The sequence below is a fragment of the Rattus norvegicus genome, chromosome 17 (assembly GCF_036323735.1).
Source record: "Rattus norvegicus strain BN/NHsdMcwi chromosome 17, GRCr8, whole genome shotgun sequence".
Lineage (NCBI taxonomy): Eukaryota > Metazoa > Chordata > Mammalia > Rodentia > Muridae > Rattus > Rattus norvegicus.
Window position 1 is genome coordinate 55,594,590 of NC_086035.1, and position 23,675 is coordinate 55,618,264.

General features: G+C 39.5%; 1 protein-coding gene and 1 pseudogene across 8 annotated transcripts in view; one reads left to right on the plus strand and one right to left on the minus strand.

Moving 5' to 3' along the window:
- The window catches only part of Hecw1 (HECT, C2 and WW domain containing E3 ubiquitin protein ligase 1), a 413,125-nt gene that overhangs the window by 227,686 nt on the left and 161,764 nt on the right, over positions 1-23,675 (plus strand). For 5 of the 8 annotated variants that reach the window (XM_017600485.3, XM_008771697.4, XM_017600486.3 and 2 more), the window contains 4 exons: positions 5,410-5,552; positions 11,675-11,775; positions 13,313-14,653; positions 18,793-18,894. In XM_017600485.3, coding sequence (XP_017455974.1) covers positions 5,410-5,552; positions 11,675-11,775; positions 13,313-14,653; positions 18,793-18,894 — 1,687 coding nt within the window. The remainder of the gene's footprint in view (positions 1-5,409; positions 5,553-11,674; positions 11,776-13,312; positions 14,654-18,792; positions 18,895-23,675) is intronic. The other 3 variants (XM_017600487.3, XM_017600489.3, XM_017600490.3) reach the window with 3 other exon arrangements.
- LOC108348567 (40S ribosomal protein S19 pseudogene) lies at positions 220-714 on the minus strand (annotated as a pseudogene).

Sequence of the window (23,675 nt, forward strand, 5' to 3'; positions counted from 1 at the left end):
TGGTTGAAAATTGATTTTATTCGATATTAGAATGGCTACTCCAACTTGCTTCTGCAGACCATTTGCTTGGAAAGCTGTTTTCCAGCCTTTCACTCTGAAGTAGTGTCTGCCTTTGTCTCTGAGGTGTGTTTCTTGTAGGCAGCAGAAGGCAGGGTCCTCTTTGCACATCCAGTTTGTTAATGTCTTTTTTTTAATGAATGAGGCAATTTATTAACCCAGCATCCTTTGTTCTAATACTTCTTGTTGGCAGCTGCCACCTGTCTGGCGATCCTGTGCAGGTCTCTCTGTCCCTGAGGTGTTAGCTTGCAGCCCCCATCTTGGTCCTTTTCCACCATTTTCAGCCCCTCCAGGGATTGGAGGACCCAAGCGAGCCACACTCTTAGAGCCTCTGCTGAAGTGGCTAGGCCTGACACCGTTTCTCTGCCGTCCTCTGTAGATCTTGGTCATGGAACCAACCCCTGCATGACCACAGAGGTACAGGTGCTGTGCTGTGGAAGCAGCTCGTGTGTAGAACCAGTTCTCATCATATGGGGCAAGCTCTTTATGTTTGACCAGTTTGACAGTGTCCACCCATTCGGGGACTTTCAGCTTCCCAGACTTTTTGAGGAAGGCTGCCAGAACTCTGATGAACTCCTGCTGGTTAACGTCTTTTACAGTAACTCCAAGCATCGTGCGGCCTCCGCACTGCCAGCCAGGAGAAAGGGAACTACGGGATTTCCCAGGTGCGCCAATCTATGTTTTATTGGGGAATTGAGTCCATTGATGTTGAGAGATATTAAGGAATAGTGATTGTTGCTTCCCGTTATATTCGTATTTGGATGTGAGATTATGTTTATGTGCTTCTCTTCTCTTTGTTTTGTTGCCAAGATGATTAGTTTCTTACTTTTTCTAGGGTGCAGCTTGCCTCCTTATGTTGGGCTTTACCATTTATTATCCTTTGTAGTGCTGGATTTGTAGAAAGATATTGTGTAAATTTGGTTTTGTCATGGAATATCTTGGTTTCTCCATCTATGTTAATTGAGAGTTTTGCAGGATACAGTAACCTGGGCTGGCATTTGTGTTCTCTTAGGGTCTGTATGACATCTGTCCAGGATCTTCTGGCTTTTATAGTCTCTGGTGAGAAGTCTGGTGTGATTCCGATAGGTCTGCCTTCATATGTTACTTGACCTTTTTCCCTTACTGCTTTTAATATTCTTTCTTTGTTTTGCGCATTTGGTGTTTTGACTATTATGTGACAGGAGGAGTTTCTTTTCTGGTCCAATCTATTTGGAATTTTGTAGGCTTCTTTTATGTTTATGGGCATCTCTTTCTTTAGGTTAGGGAAGTTTCCTTCTATGATTTTGTTGAAGATATTTACTGGTCCTTTGGGCTGGGAGTCTTTACTCTTTTCTATACCTATTTTCCTTAGGTTCGATCTTCTCATTGAGTCCTGGATTTCCTGTATGTTTTGGACCAGTAGCTTTTTCCGCTTTACATTATCTTTGACTGTTGTGTCAATGATTTCTATGGAATCTTCTGCTCCTGAGATTCTCTCTTCTATCTCTTGTATTCTGTTGGTGATGCTTGTATCTGTGACTCCTTGTCTCTTCCTTTGTTTTCTATATCCAGGGTTGTTTCCCTGTGTTCTTTCTATTTCCATTTTTCATTCCTTCACCTGTTTGATTATGTTTTCCTGGAATTCTTTCAGGGATTTTGGTGATTCCTCTCTATAGGCTTCTACTTTTTTAATTATGTTTTCCTGTGTTTCTCTAAGGGAGTTCTTTATGTCTTTCTTGAAGTTCTCCATCATCATGATCAAATGTAATTTAAAATCAAGATCTTGCTTTTCTGGTGTGTTTGGATATTATGTGTTTGCTTTGGTGGGAGAATTGGGCCCCAATGATGCCATGAAGTCTTGGTTTCTGTTGCTTGGGTTCCTGCACTTGCCTCTTGCCATCAGGTTGTCTCTGTTGTTACCTTGTTCTGCTATTTCTGACAGTGGCTAGACCTTCCTATAGGCCTGTGTGTCAGGAGTGCTGTAGACCTGTTTTCCTGTTTTCTTTCAGCCAGTTATGCGAACAGAGTGTTCTGCTTTCAGGCATGTAGTCTTTCCTGTCTACTGGTCTTTAGCTCTTCCTGTGGGCGTGTGTCCTGAGTCCACCAGGCAGGTCACTTGGAGCAGAAAAGTTGATCTTACCTGTGGTCCTGGGCCTGAAGTTGTTGGCGCCAGCACCGACAGGGTACCGAGAATCAGGCGAAAGCCTGTGGGATGAAGGAAACACACACACACAGGTTATTGTGTCAAGCCAGAAGAGGAAGAGAGCCCCTGGTTTCTTTATTGACCAACTATATATCCCAAGTACAGCACTTAGCAGGTATCTGCCAAGCACAGTGGGGAACCCTGGCTGAGACTTCGGTAACAAAGGACTGACTATGTGTCCTGAATAAATTAGGGAAATAACCAGGAAGGCCAGCCTAATTCTGACTCAGGTGAGAAGTACCTGGCCAGACTGTTCCCAGTTGGGGACAAAAAGCTTCCACATGCAAGGGCAGGGCTCAGCAGGGGTCAAACCTTGCTGGAGACCCAGAAGGGTCTTGTTCTGGCTGACAACATTCTGTGAATGTAAACTTCTTGTGCCATAAATTACAGGAAGAGGCTTTTGATCCTACAATCTAAGACTAAGGCCACACAGTGACAAAGCAACCAGGCCCAAATCCAATAAGGCTCCCACATGAAGTTGCTCCTAGGTTGCTGCGTTTGAGCTCTCTCTGAGGGCAGCAACCCGGAGGGCCTGCCCCGCCTTTTCCCAGGCCCCCGTGTACCGGGGTCCCAGATGGTGTTAGGTGTTTTCCTCTGGAGTCAGAAATGTGGGCAGAGTGTAGTCTCTTCTGGCTTCCCAGGCATGTCTGCCCCTCTGAAGGTTTAGCTCTCCTCCCATGGGATTTGGGTGCAGGGAGCTGTTGATCGGGTCCCTTCAGATTTGGGCAGTGTCTGGACTGCAGGGGACCTGCTGTTTGAGTGCCCCTATCTTCCTGTTCCCAGAGGCCCTATACAGTTTCCTCTTGGGCCAGGGATGTGGGCAGGTGTGGGCAGTATTGGTGGTCTCTCCTGCTCTGCAGTATTGGTGGTCTCTCCCGCTCTGCAGTCTCAAGAGTGTCCACCTGTCTGGGTGGTGAGCTCTCTCTCCCATGGGGTTTGGGAGCAGGGATCTGTGGGCCAGGCTATACCAAATCTTAATGACCTGTATTTACCTGTAGATTAATGCTCCTCAGAGAAGTTCTATTTGTAGTACATGGTAATTTACACAGAGACTCATATGATGCCAGAGCACAGAGAGTGAGACTGTGGAATACTCAGACACCACATAGTCCTTCCACATTGCATCCTGAGACCAGGGCTCAGTGATTTGTGGAAGAGGAGGCAGAAAGAGCAGAAGAGAAAGAGGCAATGGATGAACACAAGGCAACAGCATCTTCCAGACATACATGCAAAGCAGCTGTATGAACTCATAGTATGCACAAGAACTGTGCAAGATCAAACCAGACTCAATTTTAGCATGGACAGGAGGTACGAATGAAGTTCAGCCTGAGCCAAGGGGCTATGTTCAGGTGACAGCTCATGGAGAAAGAATCAGTTTTCTTTAAGAGTGTAGTTCATGGTAAGTTGGCCACGTGTCCAAGAGCACATTGGGTACACAAATTGGAATGGATAGGTTGCAAAAATGAGGACAGAAAGTTAGAGGAGAAAGTAGAACTGATAGTATGGGAAGGAGGATGTATATAGTCAACATATATTCTATGAAATTCTCAAAGAACTAATTTTTAAACAAATTTTAATAAGATAGAGCTTATTAAGAAAATAAATAAAATTATTCCTCTGCTTTCACACACTTGTGAAGTGTTATAAGTAGACGAATGTCCTACCTTCTCAGTATAGAGTCACCTTTTTTCATACCTGCAAACACCTTAGAAAACACTTTCTAAGTCATGTAGAACATGTGTCTTGGATAGGTTTCTATTGCTATGATTAAACACCATAATCAAAAGCTGCTTGGAGATGAAAGGGTTTCTCCCAGCTCACAACTCTCAGGTCTCAGTTCTTTAACTAAGGAAGTCAGAATAGGAGCTCAAGCAGGAACTGAAACAGACACCACAGAGGGATGCTGCTTCCTAGCTTGCTCCTCATGGCATGCTTGGTCTGAGGCCACCAGTCCAGGAGTAACACAACTGGCAATGATCTGGGACCTCCTACATCCATCACTATTTAAGAAAATACCCTACAGGCCTTCCTACAGCCCAGTTTTATGGCAGTGTTTTCTCATTCATTATATTGAATGCAGTAAGACAGTATACTGGTTTAAGAAAACAACAGGAGGAGGCAGAGGATGGAGTAGTGGTGTTGCCACACCTCACCAGTGGCTAGCTAAGTCTGCAGTACCAGGCATGAATTCCTTCCTAATGAGAGGGCTTTAAATTCAGTTAGGTGGCTGTTGGTTACTATCAGGATGTATGTGCCATTATTATACTTTTATGTCTCTTTCAAGCATCTTTAGTGTTAATTATCCCTCCTCTCTCCCTTTTAAATCTCCTTCTGTGTTGCCCCTCCCACCCAAGGCAAGTGTCTCTCATCAGTCTTTCCCATTCCTAATATATGAGGCCTTGATAAGTGCTTTTTTCTTTAATTTGTGCTGATTTTATTTGAATCTCAAAGATTAAGTCTACTTTTTTATCTAATCGAAATTTGATTTTATACAATTCTATACAAGTACAATGCATATTGAACCCTCTCAATTCCTACCATCTCCAACTGTCTACCATCCATGCCCAACCCCTCTCTTTCTCACAAATCTGCTTGTGATATTTGGTTTATGGTATATTGATTTATTTGATATAAAATAAAAAACTATTGATTTTATTTTTTTTTAATCCATGGGATTTAGCAAGAATCATTGTTGTGACCACAGGAGCTGTCTATTGCAGCCTGGTATGACCAGAAGAGAATGTACAACAGAAGACAATGACCTTCCCTCTCTCAGAATCCATCAATAGCTGAAGTTCAACAGTAAAGGGCATAGTCCCACAAGTCCCTCCTACTTCCATGACTGATTGTTGATATAGCTAGTCTCGTTTTGGCCTGGTGAAGGTAACCACTATTGTTGTAAGTTAATGATTTTCATGGTTACATCAAGTCTAGAGAATAGTATTTCATAGCTTTCTATCCTACTTTTCAACTCTTTGCACTTCATTTTCTGCAATGTTCTGAGTTTTAGAGTCAGATTTGTTTGGTTTTGACTATCCAAGGGGGCATGCGATTGTTATCCCTCCTTGATTAAAAACAGGTCTCACAGCATTACTAAGGCAGAGACACATGGACTGGAGCTGTCAAGCCCTATGACCTCTCAGTTAATGTTATTTGGTTTCTCATTGCAGCATTTCAGTTTCGTGTCTCTGCCAACTGATGTGCTGGAAATTGAAGTGAAGGACAAGTTTGCCAAGAGTCGTCCCATCATCAAGCGTTTCTTGGGAAAGCTGTCAATGCCAGTTCAGAGGCTACTGGAGAGACATGCCATAGGGTAAACTGTGACTGGGGTGGCTGTGCTTCCACTTACAGACCATGCCCAGGAAGGCTTGTAAACTGCCATTACAAAGTCTGATGGAAAGACAACTAAAACAGTTTCCAGTTTGGGGTCTTTTCCCACCAATATTATTTCCTGGGCCATGGCATTCAGTTAAATCCTTCCCCTTCTTGCTCTTGTGTAGTTTGTATAATACATATTGAAGAGTACAGAAAAATCATAAACAATACTGAAAAATAATACACACTTTCCTGTATTAATATAGATTTAAACTATTGCCATCGCTGTAGAAAGTATTTCGTTCCTTCACCTGTCTTGTATGTAGGACTTAACCACATACTGCACTTCCATACCAAGATGAAATACTATGTTTCTTGGAGAACATTTCTCAAAATATGCTATTTACAGAAATTTTAGATGAAAATTTGAAAGCATGCATTCTCATGGAATGATGGCAATTATGTTGGTTATATATGAAAATACGCTTTTGTGTTTAAATATTTTACATTCATATTCACCCATGATTTTTATTAAAATGAACTATGATCAGATCATCTCTTTGTATAATGTGTATTTCCTTAGGTAACAATAATATATTTGAAAATATTAGCATAGGTATTTGGCTATAATCATATCATTAATATGATATGTCTCAGAGAAATATTAAAGAATGAAAAATATTAAGCAGAATTTTAGGGTGTTTTAATTAAGTTCTCTGGGGATCTGTTTAGTAACTGACAGCATATACATGGGTTTGTGCACATAAGAAGTCTGTTAATTCTCAAACTAAAGGAAGTTTACATATATGGAGCTACTGCCACTTATTTTCACTCCTCATTCCTGTTTATAAAGACTGAACAAACAACACCCTGGCATAGGATGCCTAACATTATCACTGGCACATCATAGAAACTTCAAAGGATATGGTGTTCCATGTGACCCTTGTCTTTCATTTGGTTTCCATAACACCTCTGTAACTTAAGCATTATCTCTTCTCCATATAAGAAAGTGACTCCTGTGAAAGATAAGTCAAGGTTAAATCCACATGTGCCTCTCTCCAAGACCAAGTACAACCTGCCCCCAAGAGAGGCATACCATATTTGTTACCATAGTCTTCATTCCTACTCTACTTTCACACTTCTAATGCTCTGTCAAGTGTGGGCCAAGGGGACAAAAAGTGGGGTTTGGTAAGACATCTAATACTGCATTTATTTATTCATTCATTTATTTGTTTATTTTTACATTCCAGATTTTATTCCCCTCCTGTCCACCCCCTGAGGGTTCCACATCCCATACCACCCCACAACCTCCCCCTGTCTCCACAAGGACGTCCCCACACCATCCGCCCCACCAGACCTCTAAATTTCCTGGGGACTCCAGTCTCTTGAGGGATGGGTGCATCTTCTCTGACTGAACCCAGACCCGGGAGTCCTATGCTGTGTGTGTGTTAGAGGCCTCATCTCAGCTGGTATATGCTGCCTGGTTAGTCTAAGAGATCTCAGAGGTCCAGGTCATTTGAGACTGCTGGTCCTCCTACAGGATTGCCCTCCTCCTTAACTTCCTCCAGCTTTTCTCTAATTCAACCAGAGGGGTCACAGCTTCTGTTCAATGGTTGGGTGCACATATCTGCATCTGACTCTTTCAGCTGCTTGTTGGGTCCTTTGAAGAGTAGTCATGGTAGGTCCCTTTTGATGAATGTCCCATAGCTTCAGTAATGGTTTCAGGTCTTGGGGCTTCCCCTTGAGCTGGAACCCACTTTGGGCCTGCCATTGGACCTTCTTTTCCTTGGACTCTTTTCCATTTTCATCCCTGCATTTCTTTCAGACAGGAAGAATTATGAGTCAGAGCACTGGCTGTGAGATAATAACCCCATCCCTCACTTGATGTCCTGTCTTTCTTCTGGAGGTGGATTCAATAAGTTCCCTCTCCCCACTGTAGGGCCTTTCTTCTAGGGTCCCCCCTTCCCTTTGAGTACTGAGAGTCTCTCACTTCCCAGATCTCTGGTACACTCTAGAGGGTCTTCCCAACCTCCTTCCTCCCAAGGTCCCCTGTTTCCATTCTTTCTGCTAGCCCTCAGGGCTTCAGTCCTTTTCCTCCACCCAATACCAGATTATGTTCCCTCTCCCCCCACCACCATCTCCTTTCCCTCCTTGCCCCTCCTTCCCTTCTCCCTTGTGGTTGCTATCTTCTCCCTCCCAAGTGGAACTGAGGCATCCTCACTTGGGCCCTTCAGCTTGTTGACCTTTTTGAGTTCTGTGTACTATATCTTGGGTATTCTGTACTTTTTTTTTCTTTTTTCTTTCTTTTTTTTTGGCTAATATCCACTTATTAGTGAGAACATATCATGCATGTCCTTTTGGGTCTGAGTTACCTCACTCTGGATGACATTTTGTAGTTCCATCCATTTGCCTGCAAAACTCAAGATGTCCTCATTCTTAATAGCTGAGTAGTATTCCATTGTGTAAATGAACCACATTTTCTGTATCCATTCTTCTGTCATGAAACATCTGGGTTGTATCCAGCTTCTGGCTATCACAAATAAGGCAGCTATGAACATAGTGGAACATGTGCCCCTGTGGCATGGTGGGGCATCTCTAGGGTATATATTCCCAAGAGTGGAATAGATAAGTCCATTTCCAATCTTCTGAGGTACCTTCAAATTGATTTCTAGTACCAGTTTGGAATTCCACCAGCAATAGAGGAGTGTTCCTCTTTCTCTACATCCTTGCCAACATGTGTTGTCACCTGAGGTTTTGATCTTAATCATTCTGACTGGTATAAGGTGGAATGTTTGATTTGCATTTCTCTGATTGCTAAGGACTTTGAACATTTCTTTAGGTGCTTCTCAGCCATTTGAGAATTCTTGGTTTAGTTCTATACTCCATTTTTTGATTGGGTTGTTTGGTTTTTTTGTTGGTAAGCTTCTTGGTTTCTTTATATATTTTTAATATTAGCCTTCTGTCAGATGTGGGGTTAGTGAAGATTTTTTTCTCAATCTGTAGGATGCCAATTTGTCTTATTGATGATGACCTTTGCCTTACAGAAGCTTCCCAGTTTCATGAGGTCCCATTTATCAATTCTTGATCTTAGAGTGTGAGCCATCAGAGTTCTGTTTAGAAAATTTCTGCCTGTGCCAATGAGTTCAAGGTTCTTTCCCACTTTCTCTTCTATTAGATTCAGTGTATCTGATTTTATGTTGAGGTCTTTGATCCACTTGGACTTGAGTTTTGTGCATGGTGACAAATAGGGGTCTCTTTTCATTTTTCTACATATAGACAGCCAGTTCGACCAGCACTGAAGATGCTTTCTTTTTTCCATTGAATATTTTTTACTTCTTTGTCAAAAATCAAGTGTGTGTAAGTGTGTAGTTTTATTTCTGGGTCTTCAATTCTATTCCATTGATCAACTTGTCTGTCCCTGTCCCATGCAGTTTTTATCACTATTGCTCTGTAGTAGAGCTTGAGGTCACGGATGTTGATTTTTCCAGCCATTCTTTTATTGTTAAGAATTTCTTTCAATAGTTTGGGATTTTTGCCTTTCCATATGAATTTGAGAATTGCTCTTTCCATGTCTTTGAAGAATTGTGTTGGGATTTTCATGGGATTGCATTAAATATGTAGATTCCCTTTGGTAGGGTGGCCATTTTTACTATGTTAATTCTGCCAATCCATGAGCATGGGAGATCTCTTCATTTTCTGAGACTTCTTTAATTTCTTTCTTGAGAGATTTGAAGTTCTTATCATAAAGGTCTTTCACTTGTTTGGTTAGAGTTACCCCAAGATATTTTATATTATTTGTGACTATTGTGAAGGGAATTGTTTCCCTAATTTCTTTCTTAGCTTGATTACTATTTGTATAAAGGAAGGCTACTGATTTGTTTGAGTTAATTTTGTATCAGGCCACTTTGCTGAAGTTGTTTATCAGATATCACGTCTGCCTAACAGATACTCAGTTACTCCCTGGGGTGCTGAACTCTGGCTCATTACAGCCACAGAGAGGACTCTTCTACTTCCCTATGCTAAGTTCCTTTTTAGTATCATCCTGCAATCCCTACTCCTCACTGTGGAAGAATGTCTACTAGGTAGCAAAAGACAAAACAAACAAAAAACAAAATGAAACAAAAAAACCACACAAAGAAAGAAAAAATTGAAGTAGAAGAGGGTCTCCTCTTCTGAGCAGGAAGTTTGGTTTTCCTAGTGTTCTTGCAACTTGGAAGAAGGAAGCACAGACGAGTGAGAGCAACAGTAAGTCTTTGTGGGATTGCTTTCCACCACTGCCCCATTGGGTTTGGAAGCTCTCCAGCTTCTAATCCTCCACTTCCTAAGCTGCTTTGCCTCCTCTTTTAAGACCTGTAGCATCCATCCACTCCTATACTGCTGCCCTTTATGGAGATGTGCAATGTATAGGAACAAATTGCAGGGCTATGGCCATGAAGCAGCAATAATTTGCCTTGCACCATGGTACAACCCCAGGGCACATGTGCGCACACACACACACACACACACACACACACACACACACACACACACAATTTTCAGTCCACACTCCATTCCTCAAACTATAGCACTTTCTTTTAATTAATTGCCTTTGGTCTCTAAATTCAACTCAAGTCTTCACTTTGGAAGTGTCACAGACTACCTGGATCATTATTTGCTGCTCTTTCCTTATTCTCTGTCTAGTTCTAAGGTGTTACAGGGAGGTCCTGTGAGAACATAGAGATTTTACCCTGCCGGACACAAAGGCCAAATTCAGCACTTTCTACATGGCAGGGACTCAAACACTCTTTGCTTACTGAGTGATTGAAAGCAAAGAAAAAAAATCTTAGAAAGTGAGTGTAAAACACAGTGAACTTAATTTCCATTTGGCCATGTGATCATCTTTAGCTCTCATTACAATTAAGCTTTAGATTCAGAAAGTATTTCTTATGATCATAGTGGATGTACTTCAAAATATTGATCAATATCACTCCTTTCTAAATTGACAGAATTTTGTGGTTCATCATATTATATCTCCATATACTGTTTTAACTAACAAAATCTGACAATAAACATTTTGTCATGCTTTAATCAAGAAAAAATATTAAATACATGGATCACTAGACCATATTATTTGTTTCACAATGTCAGTTTTTTCTAAGAAGTCTTTTATTAGTGACATCAAATGATTTGTGTTTTCATTTGAATACCATAAATGAATTAATGGAGTGACTATCAGGTAAATAACCAACTGTGGACTATGCCTTTGTACCTGGATATCCCAAGGAAGTACTTTCCCAAACTCAGCCAAGGTAGAAAATATATCATTACAACTTCAGATTAATTTCTTCATGTATAGATTATGTATTTTCATTCATATATATATATATATATGCCCTATATATATGGCACCAGAATCCAGAATAGATGATATGTGTCATAATACTTGGTGTAACTGGAAGTCAAAGATCAGTGAGTACAGATCACAAGTCTCCGCCCTCTAGCAGGAGGCTTTCCATAGCTCAGCACGGACTCTCCTATGACATCTGTTCTTATACATCACATATATTCCTCCAACATATTCTGGCACATCTATTGCCAAGGAGTATTTGGAAATAAGACTCTCCGTAGGAAGATCAAGCAAAGGCATTTATAATTTTTGTCCCCTCACCTTCTCTACAACACAGATTCTCAAACTTAGTCTGTAAAAGGAGTAATTTGAGGATTTACAGGTTACCAATCTCTGTCTAAACTGTCCAACTTTTCCACTGTGGCAGAAAATAGCCATAGGCAATGTGTAAGCTAATAAGCATGGCGGTGTTCCAATAAAACAGTGTTGATAGACATTTGAATTTCACATAATTTACTCTTTTTAAGTGTTTTTTTCCCAGAGCTCATGGCCATGCCAAAATGTAAAAAGTGATAACTAAATATGATCTGTACTTTTCCTTGAGTTAGAATATTTGATAAGAATTTTTTTATTGATCCTACATATATACCTTAAAACGGGACCCCAGAGGGACCTTCACTCCCTGTGACTTCTCTGAGATCGCCTGTCCCACCAGCTGGTGTAGAAAACACACTGTGTGGTCATTAGCAAGATAAATTATTACAGAATCTGTGATGGTGCTTATTTCCTTCTAGGGATAGGGTGGTCAGCTACACACTTGGCCGCAGGCTTCCAACTGACCATGTGAGTGGACATCTGCAATTCCGATTTGAGATCACATCCTCCATCCACGCAGGTACTTTCAGCATGATCTTCATGTCTTGTTCGAGGCTGGTGTCTGTGCAGTTGTTTTCTCTGAAACACTAGTAACCATAGTTCTTTCCGAGCATGTCACGGCTGTGTAGTTCTCTGTCATCTTCATCTGACTCCTAGAAGCCCGTGATCTATCTTAGAAGTCAGGATTGCCTCCTTGATTAAAAGATTCCTCTTCACCAGAGTCCAAAGATAGATGGTTAGACAGTAGAATAGAGGTCTACAATGTGATACAAAACAGTGTCTTATTATTTTATTGCCAGAACCTCACATAAGAGATGCTCAAAAGCTGTTTAATCATTCTACACATGAGCAAATGAATGAGTGATAAAACACATGAATGCGAATCATCTCTTTATACCTAGTAACTAGTTATAGATTGGCTATGAGCTAAAAAAAATGACATATTGTTGAAGAACTACGTTTAGAAAATTAAAGGGATGATAAAGATTATGAACAGAAATTTTCAGAACCATTCTATATTCCATTTTCCATATAAAACCATACTTTCAAACAGTAATGATGAGGAGATGCCTCCTAATCCTTTTCTATTCTTCTGCAGCAGCCATATTAAATGTAACTCATGTCAAGAAATATTAAGTCCTCTTGCAAGTCTATGAGTTACTGTTAAAGCTAATGAAGCTTCTGAGAACTCAGAGCCTGAAGTATATCACCATGCAATCACTAAGCTCCAGTATACACTAGAGTGTAAGGAAATATTTTTTTCTTTCTCCTGTCACATTCAGCCTTTTGCTACATTCTTAGATTGACTCATCTGTGTGTGAATATAAAGATGGATTACAGCTTCACATTTTAGCAGAGAGATAATTTTCTTCAAATAGGGAATTGTACTAATGCATTTGAACCCCAATACCAATCTGGTGTATTTCCAACCCAGGAAGGTAGAGTTAAACAGTGTTACCTGTTAAATGTTAACAGAGTTAAACATATCTCCTTGAAAGGTAATGTGGTTGGAAGCCTTGGTTTCTGACTATTCAACACTGTAGAGGATTACAATGTAGCCCAATCCCTTGCTTTTTGTTGCAGCTGAAGACCCCTGCTTGGCCATCTCATTATCTTGCAGGATGATCCATGGGAAATGATTTAAGCAAACACAATTAATTTGCTTAGGCTTGTTAAGGAATTATAAACAGTACTGCTGTCCTTATCTCTGAAAGTCATTTTATGTAACAAACATTGTTGATCTCTGAGGTAGCGTAAAGCTAGGTTTGGGATATTAATTTTTTTCTCAGCAGTCCCTTAAAGGAGAACTTTAAAATAGCAGCCCTTCTAAAAGTTAATAATAACAATTATTAATTGTTTATTAAAATAAATAATAAAGTCATTAGCATAAATAGCACTCATTACAGAATTTTTCAGAAGCGATTGAGAAACACTCATCCACTCATATCCAGTATCTTATAGTAGAGATCCTTTACCATATTTTACATGTGCCTACGCAGAACACCAGCTCCATTGCTCTTATGAAAAGGATGACATAGTTTTCTTCTTGCCCACAGACGATGAAGAGATCTCTCTGAATGCTGAGCCTGAGTCAGCGGAAGTGCAGGACAGTGTCATGAATAGTGTGGTGGAAAACAGCAGTGGGGAGCCTCCCGGTGATGCTGCAGAATTCCTCAAGGACTTGAAGCCAGAGGCACCGAGTGAAGAGGATGGAGTGCGCGGCTCAGAAAATGAAAACCGAGAGCATGCCAGGCCAGTCGAGGAAGCTGCGGGTGCTATGGAGACCAGAGATGATAGCAAGTTCTCTGAAGGACCGGAAGAGGTTGGAGAGCTTCAGGACCCAGAGCAACATGACACCCAGCCCACTCTGAGCGCAGAAGAAGTGGCAGAGCGACTTCCCCTGGGTGAGGGTTGCCCACCCTCGCTGTTGCCAGAAGAGAGTACAGCTCTAGGCAGCAAGGCAGAAGAGGAAGCAATTCCAGAAAATGGAGCGGGAGAGGAAGAGATGCAGGAGAAGGGGAAAGATGAGGAGGAAGAAGAGGGTGTTTCTGCCCTGGAGCAAGGAGAGCCTGGACTTGAGCTGAGGGCCTCCGTGAGAAAAAAAAGCAGGCCATGTTCCTTACCTGTATCCGAGCTTGAAACAGTGATCGCATCTGCCTGTGGAGAGGCTGAGACCCCAAGGACCCACTACATCCGCATCCACACCCTACTGCACAGCATGCCCTCGGCCCAGAGGGGAAGCACCACAGAGGAGGAGGATGCCATGGAGGAGGAATCCACCCTCAAGGAGTCCTCTGAAAAGGATGGGCTCAGCGAGGTGGACACAATAGCTGCTGACCCACAGTCCATGGAAGATGGCGAGAACAATGGCGCTACTCTCTGCATGGCATCCTCTGACTGCTCTGGGGGCCATTTCTCCAATTTATCTAAAAGCATTGGCGCTGGCCAAGATGGCGAAGCTCACCCCAGCACTGGGAGTGAGAGTGACTCCAGCCCCCAGCAGGGAGCAGACCACAGTTGCGAGGGCTGTGATGCCTCATGCTGTAGCCCCTCATGCTATAGCACATCGTGCTACAGCAGCTCCTGTTATAGCAGCTCCTGTTACAGCAGCTCCTGCTACAATGGCAACAATCGGTTTGCCAGCCACACACGCTTCTCCTCGGTGGACAGCGCCAAGATCTCTGAGAGCACAGTCTTTTCTTCACAAGAGGATGAGGAGGAGGAAAACAGTGCATTCGAGTCGGTACCTGACTCGGTGCAAAGCCCAGAGCTAGATCCCGAGTCTACAAATGGGGCTGGGCCTTGGCAGGATGAACTGGCTGCCCCTGGTGGGAATGCAGCAAGAACTACTGAAGGTCTGGACTCCCCCATGGCAGGCCCTAGCAATAGGAGAGAAGGTTAGACTTCAAACCAGACCAGTGGTAATAAGACCACCATAATTATAGGACACAAGTCTCCCATGTTGTTGGTGAAGGGACTGTTCCTAAAAGGGGTGCCCTGGACATTGTATGTAGGCATTCAAGCAGTTGTCTAGGTGTGTGAATTTCTGGCACATGTCTCAAATTCACACCAAGAAATATATCCAATAGGATGTGAGCAGCTGCTTACCTATGTGTGTGCTTTTGACTAATGTCCAGAAGTAGTTGATATAAGTTAGCTTTCTGGTCTTGACAGCAACCCCACAATTAAACAAGAAGTATCAAATGATTATGAGCATCAGGTAGCAAATATACTGACTTCCTAAAACACATTAAAGATCAGTGATAGATATGGATATTAGTTGAAGAACATGGATTCTCCACCACCTCTCAGAATTCTGGGGGCCACTCCTCCAGTTTTTCCAGAAGCACTGGCTTTAGTGACAATGGCAATGCACTTTGTAAATGGGTAGACTACGTACCTTTTTCTTCTATTTTTTTCTACAAGCATGGTTCCTATTATAATAGTTGGTTCTGTTAGTCTGGGCTGTTTTAGCCGATGGAAAGGAAGAACAGCATAATCAACCAGAGTCACTCGAGTTTGAGCCTGAGCCCTGGCATCACTAACAAGCAAGGCTCCACTAACTAAACGCATCACCGGTCACATAAAGCAGAAACAGGAGGTTGTGGCAGAAGAGAACTAAAAGATTCTGTGGTACACATTGGGTTCATGTTTGGAAGAGTAACACAAAGCTAAGGGTCAGTTCTGACCATCATCACTGTCCAGGTCTCCCACGCACCCACCTCCCTGAAGGGTTATCTGACTAGTTAGGACAACTGTTTGAAATCTCTCAGAAATCTATTTCTGACTGGCAACAGGCCTCAGCTTTTTCCTCATCAAACATGAGATTCCTGGAAAAACTCAAATTTCTTCAGTCCATTGTAGCAGTAGCCTATTAGTCAGACTGAGAGAAACAAGCGTCTCTCTAGAATATCTTCCTTTCTCCCAGTCCAGTTACAATATAAATGCAAAAATTCTCTTCTCACATTTCAAATAAAATTCTAATTCAAAGGCAGCCGTCTTCAGTTTTAAAGTCAATTACTCATTCCATATAAACAAACTGGCACCTATTAAACTAATATTTCTTGTCAACATTTTGTTTCTTTTCCTTCTATAAAACTTTTACTTAAACCCCAGTTTAAAGCAGTTATCAAAAAACAAATTTGCAGACAGATGAAAAGACCAGAGTCACTTGGTCATGAGTTAGGCCCTGGAGGTAAGTCCACCATGCCACTTCCTGGCAAAAGACCTAACTGTGCCAAGTGGGTATAATTGTAGCATTGACCTCCAGGAATAAATTGAAAAGTTAAATGAGATGAGACAGGGGCATACTCTGCCTTTCTCCTAATGAGATGAGCAAGAAAGCTAACTTTAAAAAGTTACATTAAAGAAACCACCCTTTGAATCTAGCCTGGCCATGTTAGCCAAGGAAATTTTCACAAATTAAATGCTATTTAACTTTGCTCCATATAGCATCTTGGTAGTTTATGTTGACACAAATTCATAACTTTCAATTAAAAGGGAATAAAAATTAGTTTATTCTGGAGCTAAATATGACCTAGGAACCTAGGAACACAGTTTTAGGTTATATTAAATTCTAGATTCCAAAGCATTTTCCTGAAGTTTCTATAGAAACAGAATAAAAATAGTCATTAAATAATGATGCTTTTAAAAGTTATCGGTGGACACAGTGAGTAGGTGGCTACAGCCCAGTGGAGAAGCCTCAGCTACAGACCGTAGATGCTATGTGATGATGCTCTTAGCCCCTTAGTTGGTGAAGCTAGAGTGTTGTCAAGTTTATTCATTCAGTCGTGTTTTGTTCTTTCAGCTTTATCTCCTAGTGACAGGATGTTAGGTCTAACATAGAGTGGGAGTAAAGAATGGCTGTTTAATAGGTGAATAATAAACACCTCACCATGAATTGTTATTCGTCTTTGGGCCTGAAACGTCCCGTTCTTCCCACAACACTGAAATTCTAACCAGTCAATAGTGTTCACGGACACAGATTTTATAGGAAGTGTCTTTCATGCTTGTTTTTCCTACAGTTTGGCCATGTTGGTTATAATCAAAATAAAACATAAAGACTCTCTTATTTTTAGTTGAGAAATACTATCCCTTCTTGAATATTCTAAACACTTAATTTGACTCAAAGTGATGATGTGGAGCTGGGCCCTAGCACAGAGCAGAACTGCGTTCATGTTTTATTCCGTCAGCTGCCACTAAGCACCTGTCACATCCTCGAGGTTTCCTAGGGCTCACAGGCCTGTGGGTTTGCTTCCACCAAGCAGTAGTATATTTCTACAGGCTTGGAGGAACAATTAACAAGTTAGGTTGAGTTAAAATACAATGAAGGTTTTTGTTTTTTGGGGGTTTTTTTTATAAACAAAGTGTAAAGTACAGCATCTGGTGATGTTTCCTTTTTGAATTTTTTAACCCTAAACACTTATGAAAATATATGTGAATGCCATAGCTACTTACCCACAAAACCTGTGTTTGAAACAGCCACTTGTCCACAATGAGCTCTATGCTTGCATGAGGAGTAGCATCCATGATTTCTACTGGTACCTTCAAAGAGCCAGAGCATTTTAGGAATGGTGGGAATGAATGTCCAGGGAAAAATGTATTTTTAATATTAAAAAGGAACTTCTGTTCTGAGTACATCTTTATTTTTAGTTGCTAGTCATCTCTTGGAATTAAACTACTAAACTAAGCCCATCTAATATCTTTTACTAATTTATTTTCTGCTGTGTCTATAGCACTGTAGTGGGAAAAATCATTTCCAGGCATGGATGTTTTGAGAAATGTTCACTATTTCAGATCCTTCAAATATCTTGACCATTACTTTTTACTTTCTCTCTATTTTGACCCAAAGGTTAATAGAATTCACAGCAATGGTCCTGGAAGGAAAAGGAAACGATGTCTTTTGTCCTCTGGTGTGAACATACTCTGAGGCACGAAGAAAACAGTATAGGGTTGGTTGGGGGCTGTCTATGATCTGAGCCCCTCAAGGTCTCCAAAGATTGAGAGAATTATTCACTAGAATTTACGTGGTCAATCTACACACCTCAGGAGATTGTGAAACAGAAATACTGTTACAGAATTTTGTTGGGTTACTAATAAGTCTGTACTAACAGCAGTACAAGCAGTGTTCATAATAATGAGTCATGAAATCTATAGATATACTTATTTCTATAACTTCTTTGTATCTCTCTAGTTTTCTTTTGTCTATCCCACTTCTCTGTTTCAAACTTTCTTGTCTCGGTCTTCCTGACTTTTATCTAAAGCTTTGTCTATTATACATTCCTCTTTCCAGAGCACTGTTTGGCTTTTCTGACTCCTCCTCCATACAATCTGGACCAACCATGATTTCCCATGACATTTGGCTCCCCGTCATATCTTCTAATGTCCCTGTTTAGGAATTTACATTCTTGGGCCACCAGTTCCTTGATTCATCTTGGACACACTATCTGAGAGTTTCAGCTCCCTATAGCTCTGAAAAAAACAAGTCTTTTGATAGCCTTCTGTTGTTTTAATTACGAAACCCTCATATCCATGTGATCAGGTGTATTTTCCATAATCCAACAAAGCTTTTGTGAGACTTTATAAGTAATTCACTCCCTTCAAACAAGCCTGTCTCCTTCATGGGAATAAAATAAGGCTCTTTAAGTTTTTCCCTAGTGTTCCTTCCTGGTGCCACCTTCTGACCAAGATAATTCAAGTAGCTGCAGAATCAGATTCTGAACACATGTATTGATTAGTGTATTAGCATAGATCAAATTCAAAACATATTTGAATTTTTCCTCTTCCTCCTCTTCCTCCTCTTTTTTCTCTCCATTTTCCTCTTTTCCTTCTTTCTCCTCTTCTTCTTTCCTTCTGCTTTTCTTCTTCCTTCTCCTAAATAATTTGTGTCATAAATGACATGGCTATAGTAAACTGACACAAAAACTAGATTTCCCATTTTGTTTGTTGTTTCTTATGGCTATCTTTGTTTGCAGTCATGTTTTTTATAACATTGCCATAGCAATGCATATGAATGTCTTGACTATCTTGTCCATAGGTGACTGTCCTATGCTCCATAATTCCCAGCCAATAAGCCAGCTTCCTTCCTTGAGGCCTGAACATCATCACTACCCAACAATCGATGAGCCTCTTCCACCAAGTAAGCTTTAGTTTTCAAATCTATGGCTTACCTCTTCCCATCCAGTCTGACAGGTCAGTGTGAATTCATACGCAAACATCCAAAATTCTTTCCCAAGTTCCATAAATTGACTGTGTTTCTAAATAACAATACATACCTACTGTAAATCTGCTTTTATAACAAGCTTTTCTATTATATGTTATTGAAGTGATAACCAAATGCTAGTATACCTAAGATTCTGAGGGAGAGGCAAAAAAAAAAAAAAAAACATATAAAATTTCTTTACAAGACCTCGCTAGTCTTTGTCTGTGGCCTTTTAGTCCTAAATTTACCATTTCAGAATTTGCAATTGGAAGTAGAACTCTTATTTTTCTCCAGTGAATCCATTATTCACAAGTGTCTCCATAGAATAAGACAACTTTAAGCAATAGCGTTTTAAGAAATTATGCTTCCCTAACTATAACTTGCATCAAAGGTTTAAAAATTCCAAATGCCTGCTATAGTTCTTTGGCATTTCCGGGAAAACTATTTATTTTTGGTTAGAATTCATTATCACTTTACCCTAATAACTGTCCTATGTAATTAGTAATTCTTTAGTTATTTGAGCTTAGGAAATTCATTTAATCTCTAAAATATTATGTTTCATTATTTGTAGGAATAAAAGCTTTAATGTCCTCTTCTGCTAAATACTAAGTTTGGACTAAGACAGTCTGCATGTGACATTCAGGCTTAAGCTCTATCACTCCATCTAAAATATTTAGGAGAAGGAAATGAAGCTATGAGTGTTGCAAACTCATTTAACACAATTAGTACTTATGAATTCTGGAATTTTTCTGTTTGGCTTCAATATTTTTCCAAACAAAGATAATCTTTAATACTGAATAGATTAATATAAGTGCAAATGTATTCCCAAAACTCACACTTTTGCAAGAGTTTGCACTAGGCAATTTTAGTTTTCAAAAGGAGAAATGTACATTTAAGAATCCATCTGTACTTAGCAATGAATACTACTTTTTCCCTATTCAGTCATACTTTAACAGTGAGGAAATTAATGGTTGAAAAACCTTGGTGCCTCTGCAATGCAGAAGAATCATCCTAGAAGCCCTTTCATCCTTAACATTCTTTCCTAGATATCCTAAAATAGTATAGAGTCAAAGCAAGTCAGTAAGGCGTTTTCCTCTATGTTCTCTGATTCAGCCACCTGCCTTAAGCACCTACCCTAGCTTCCTTAGATGAAGGACTGTAGCCTATAAGCTAAATAAACTTTTTCCTTCTCAAGTTGCTTTTGGTCAAAATATAAATGTCCTTAACATATACACTAGCTTAAAGAGTCACCACATATATTTCTCAGAGGCCAAGCCAAACATTATCTTTTTTAATTTTTGATGGTTGATTTTTTTCTTCATTTATATACTGATTTATGATATGAGTAAAAGGGAAAGGAATAAAAATCCACTATATTTCATATATTTTCTACTTAGCATTTATTTGAAAATTTATATATAACATGTGACTTTGAATAAACATCCTCTTTCTCATACACACAAAAGAAACCCATATATATGTACATATATGCCTAGTAGAACTAGTTATGAATAATTTGATATAAAAACACTTCAAAATAACTATAGCATAAACCAATCTCAACAATTAAAAAATACTCAAATTGGGTTTTAATTTTCTATCGATATAGCAAGGAAAATATTAGAACTTTGCTAATCAATTCTGACAACAGGATTTTGTTAAGCGATCTCAAAAGGGACATGACTGTCTTGCTGATAGTCATTCATTTACCACATATTTGCTAAATGCTCTGTAGTTGGCACTGTTTTAGCTAACCAAAATGAACAATGACCGCAGCCCGCAAGGAGCATCTATATGCTAGTCTGGGAAGTGTACAATAAACAATGAAATGGGAAATAGGAGCCTAGTGATAAATGCAATGAGAAAACAGAAGTAGATGAAGGAGTCTTCTCATGTGTAGTAGACACTGGTTTGCAGTTTTAGAACTAGAAATCTAAGCAAGCCTCCCCAAGAGTGCAATAATGAATGAATGACACAGGGGAGTTACACATATAAATGCTGAGGGAAAGCTTCACAGGCAAAGGCAGCAGTTGGCAGCCACTAAGCTCCAAGTGGAGACATGATGATGAACTTAAAGAGTAAAATCAATGCATCTGAAGTCACCGAGGCAGAGAGAACACGGCTGATTATAATTATGGTCAAGTGAAACAGTACAAACCAATCACCTGGGGCCCTGTAGACAGCTGCAATTTGTTTTCAACCATCCTAAAGCTGTGACCCTTTAAAACAGTGTGCCTCTTATTGAGGTGACCCTCGATCATAAAATTTTGTTGCTTCTTACTGTTATTTTGCTACTGTTATGAATCATAGTGTAAATACTTAGGAGATAGAAGTTTGACGAGACCCACAGGTTGAAAACTGCCAGAGAGGTTTGCCTTTTATTCTGAATGAGGACACACCACAGCATTTGAGCAGGGAGATGGTATTTCCGACATGTATTTTAAAAGTTTTCCCCTGGTTGTTGTACAGGGAATAAACTGCAGAGGAAAAATAGAAGTCTATGAGATACATGTCATTGCAGTGGCCAAGATGGAAATCATTGGTGATTTGGATCAGGGTGGCAGCAGGGGACTTGTTAAGGAATGGTCATATCTGAACATACATTTTGAAGATAAGTTTGACAATATATTGAGCATCAACATGGGAGGAAAATAAAAATTAATTATGACCCAATTTTAGACTAGACTAATAGAAAAACCTTTTATAGAGGATGTTGGGTAGGAATAACCTGCCATTACATTACATTATCATAGAGATTCAGCTAGTGATAGGATGAAGTAATTAGATACATTTGTAAAGTTCAAAAAAATCTACATATAGGATATTGCATTGATTAAAATATTTAAATACACAATCCAATAATAAAGACAATGCATGTGTCACTTCTTGTTAAAACATAATTTGGTATTCAATAATTCATTTTATCCTAAACAACTCAACCTGACCTACATACTACTGTAAGTTGACTCAGTATAGAACAGACACTGCTTTCAGGGGTCTAAGTAAATTCCTGGCAACCCAGTGGTTAATCCTTCTTATAAAGCTGATGCCTAAAGATCCATTCGGATGTCTTTTTCTTTGTTTATAAGATATGTGAAAATAAATGCTTTACAAAGGAACCCAGAAAACATATTCCAATTCAGCTAATCATTTAATTAATATTTATAAAAATATAAGATGAACACTGTGTTTCAGATACTTAATGTATTAATGAAAGAGCTTAGGGTCTGATGAACATGCTTTCCAGGAGTGAGTTAGAGATTTGAAACTTTCTAAGAATGTGTTCCAGTGTTCCATTCTCCAGTCCCCCCAGCCTCTCCGGTAATTTGCAAGGTCAATAGAGAAGTCAGTGGACAAGTTCTTGCTTTCCCTTAGAGTCAGGATCTGTGTCCTCAGAACTTGCCATAGCTCCTAGTTTATAGCAAGTGTAAGTGAACTTTTCTCACTTGAATTGAAAATCACTGTTGTTATTTAAGAGTTAATCTTATTCTTCATTGATGACAGTTCAAGAAAAATTGTTTAATAATTTGTTTAATAATTTTAATGAGATTAAAAACAACAGAAATTTCAAACATTTAGAACATGATTAATTATGAAGTTATGAAATTACAAGTATATACAGTAAGATCATTGCTAAATTGGTTATTTTTCTAATAGTTAATATCTGAATTATCTAACAGTCTACTTTAGGGGAACATTCTTAGAATATACTTCTGTAACTAAACTGCATTTTCCTTCCATCTCTCATATACATTAAATTTTATATTTTCTGGTATTTGGACTTTCATTGGCCATTGACAACTTTCTAGGTTAGACATATAGCATTATGTTTCCAAACAGATATGTCATATACATACAAAACCATAAGGATGACAAATTTATCTTCCATTTAAAGCTTGAGAGTCACTATATCGTTACCTAACTCATGAGTTTTCAAGATAAAATCTGAATCAGTCCCAAAACTGTCTTCTCTCACTTAAACCAAATGGTTTTCCTCATTTTGAAACTATGTTTAGTACATCTTTAGTATTTTTAGCATGACACCATATTGGTGTCATTTCTATCACATTTTTATATATGGACCAAAGAAATTTTACTCATTACTGTGTATCATTGCTCATATCATATACCTAGTTCAGATACACAAAAATCACATTTAACTCTCAGCTTCAAGGGGTTTATTCATGGATTTCAATTCACTTCAACTTATATGTGTATAATAATCGTCTATACCTCTGCCTTGAGTCCCTCTACTCTATGTGAAGGTTACTTAGCAACAGTGTTATATATCTGTCAAATATATATATATGTATATATATATATATATAACAACAACCAAGATAAAAAGAGACCATAAATTTGAAAAAGACTAGGAAGTATATGGAGAGTTTATGAGAAGGAAAGAAATGAGGGAAATAATGTAATTATAATCTCAAAACTAAAAAAGATAATTTGAAAGATTTTATCTTTTTATCTTTTACACATTTTTAAATACAGTTTCAATTACGATATAATTTCATCACTTCCTCCCTCTCTTCCCTCCAGTCTGATGTTTGTCATATTGTTCGATTACTGCGACTTTACATTTGATCACATGGATATTTTGAAACTGTAGTTATCAATTCTTCCATTCACTCTCTTAAAAGGAAATGTAATTGCTTGAGCCCACTTAGGTTAGAAAGAAGCCCTTTTGGGGCTTGAGAGATGACTGCGTGGGT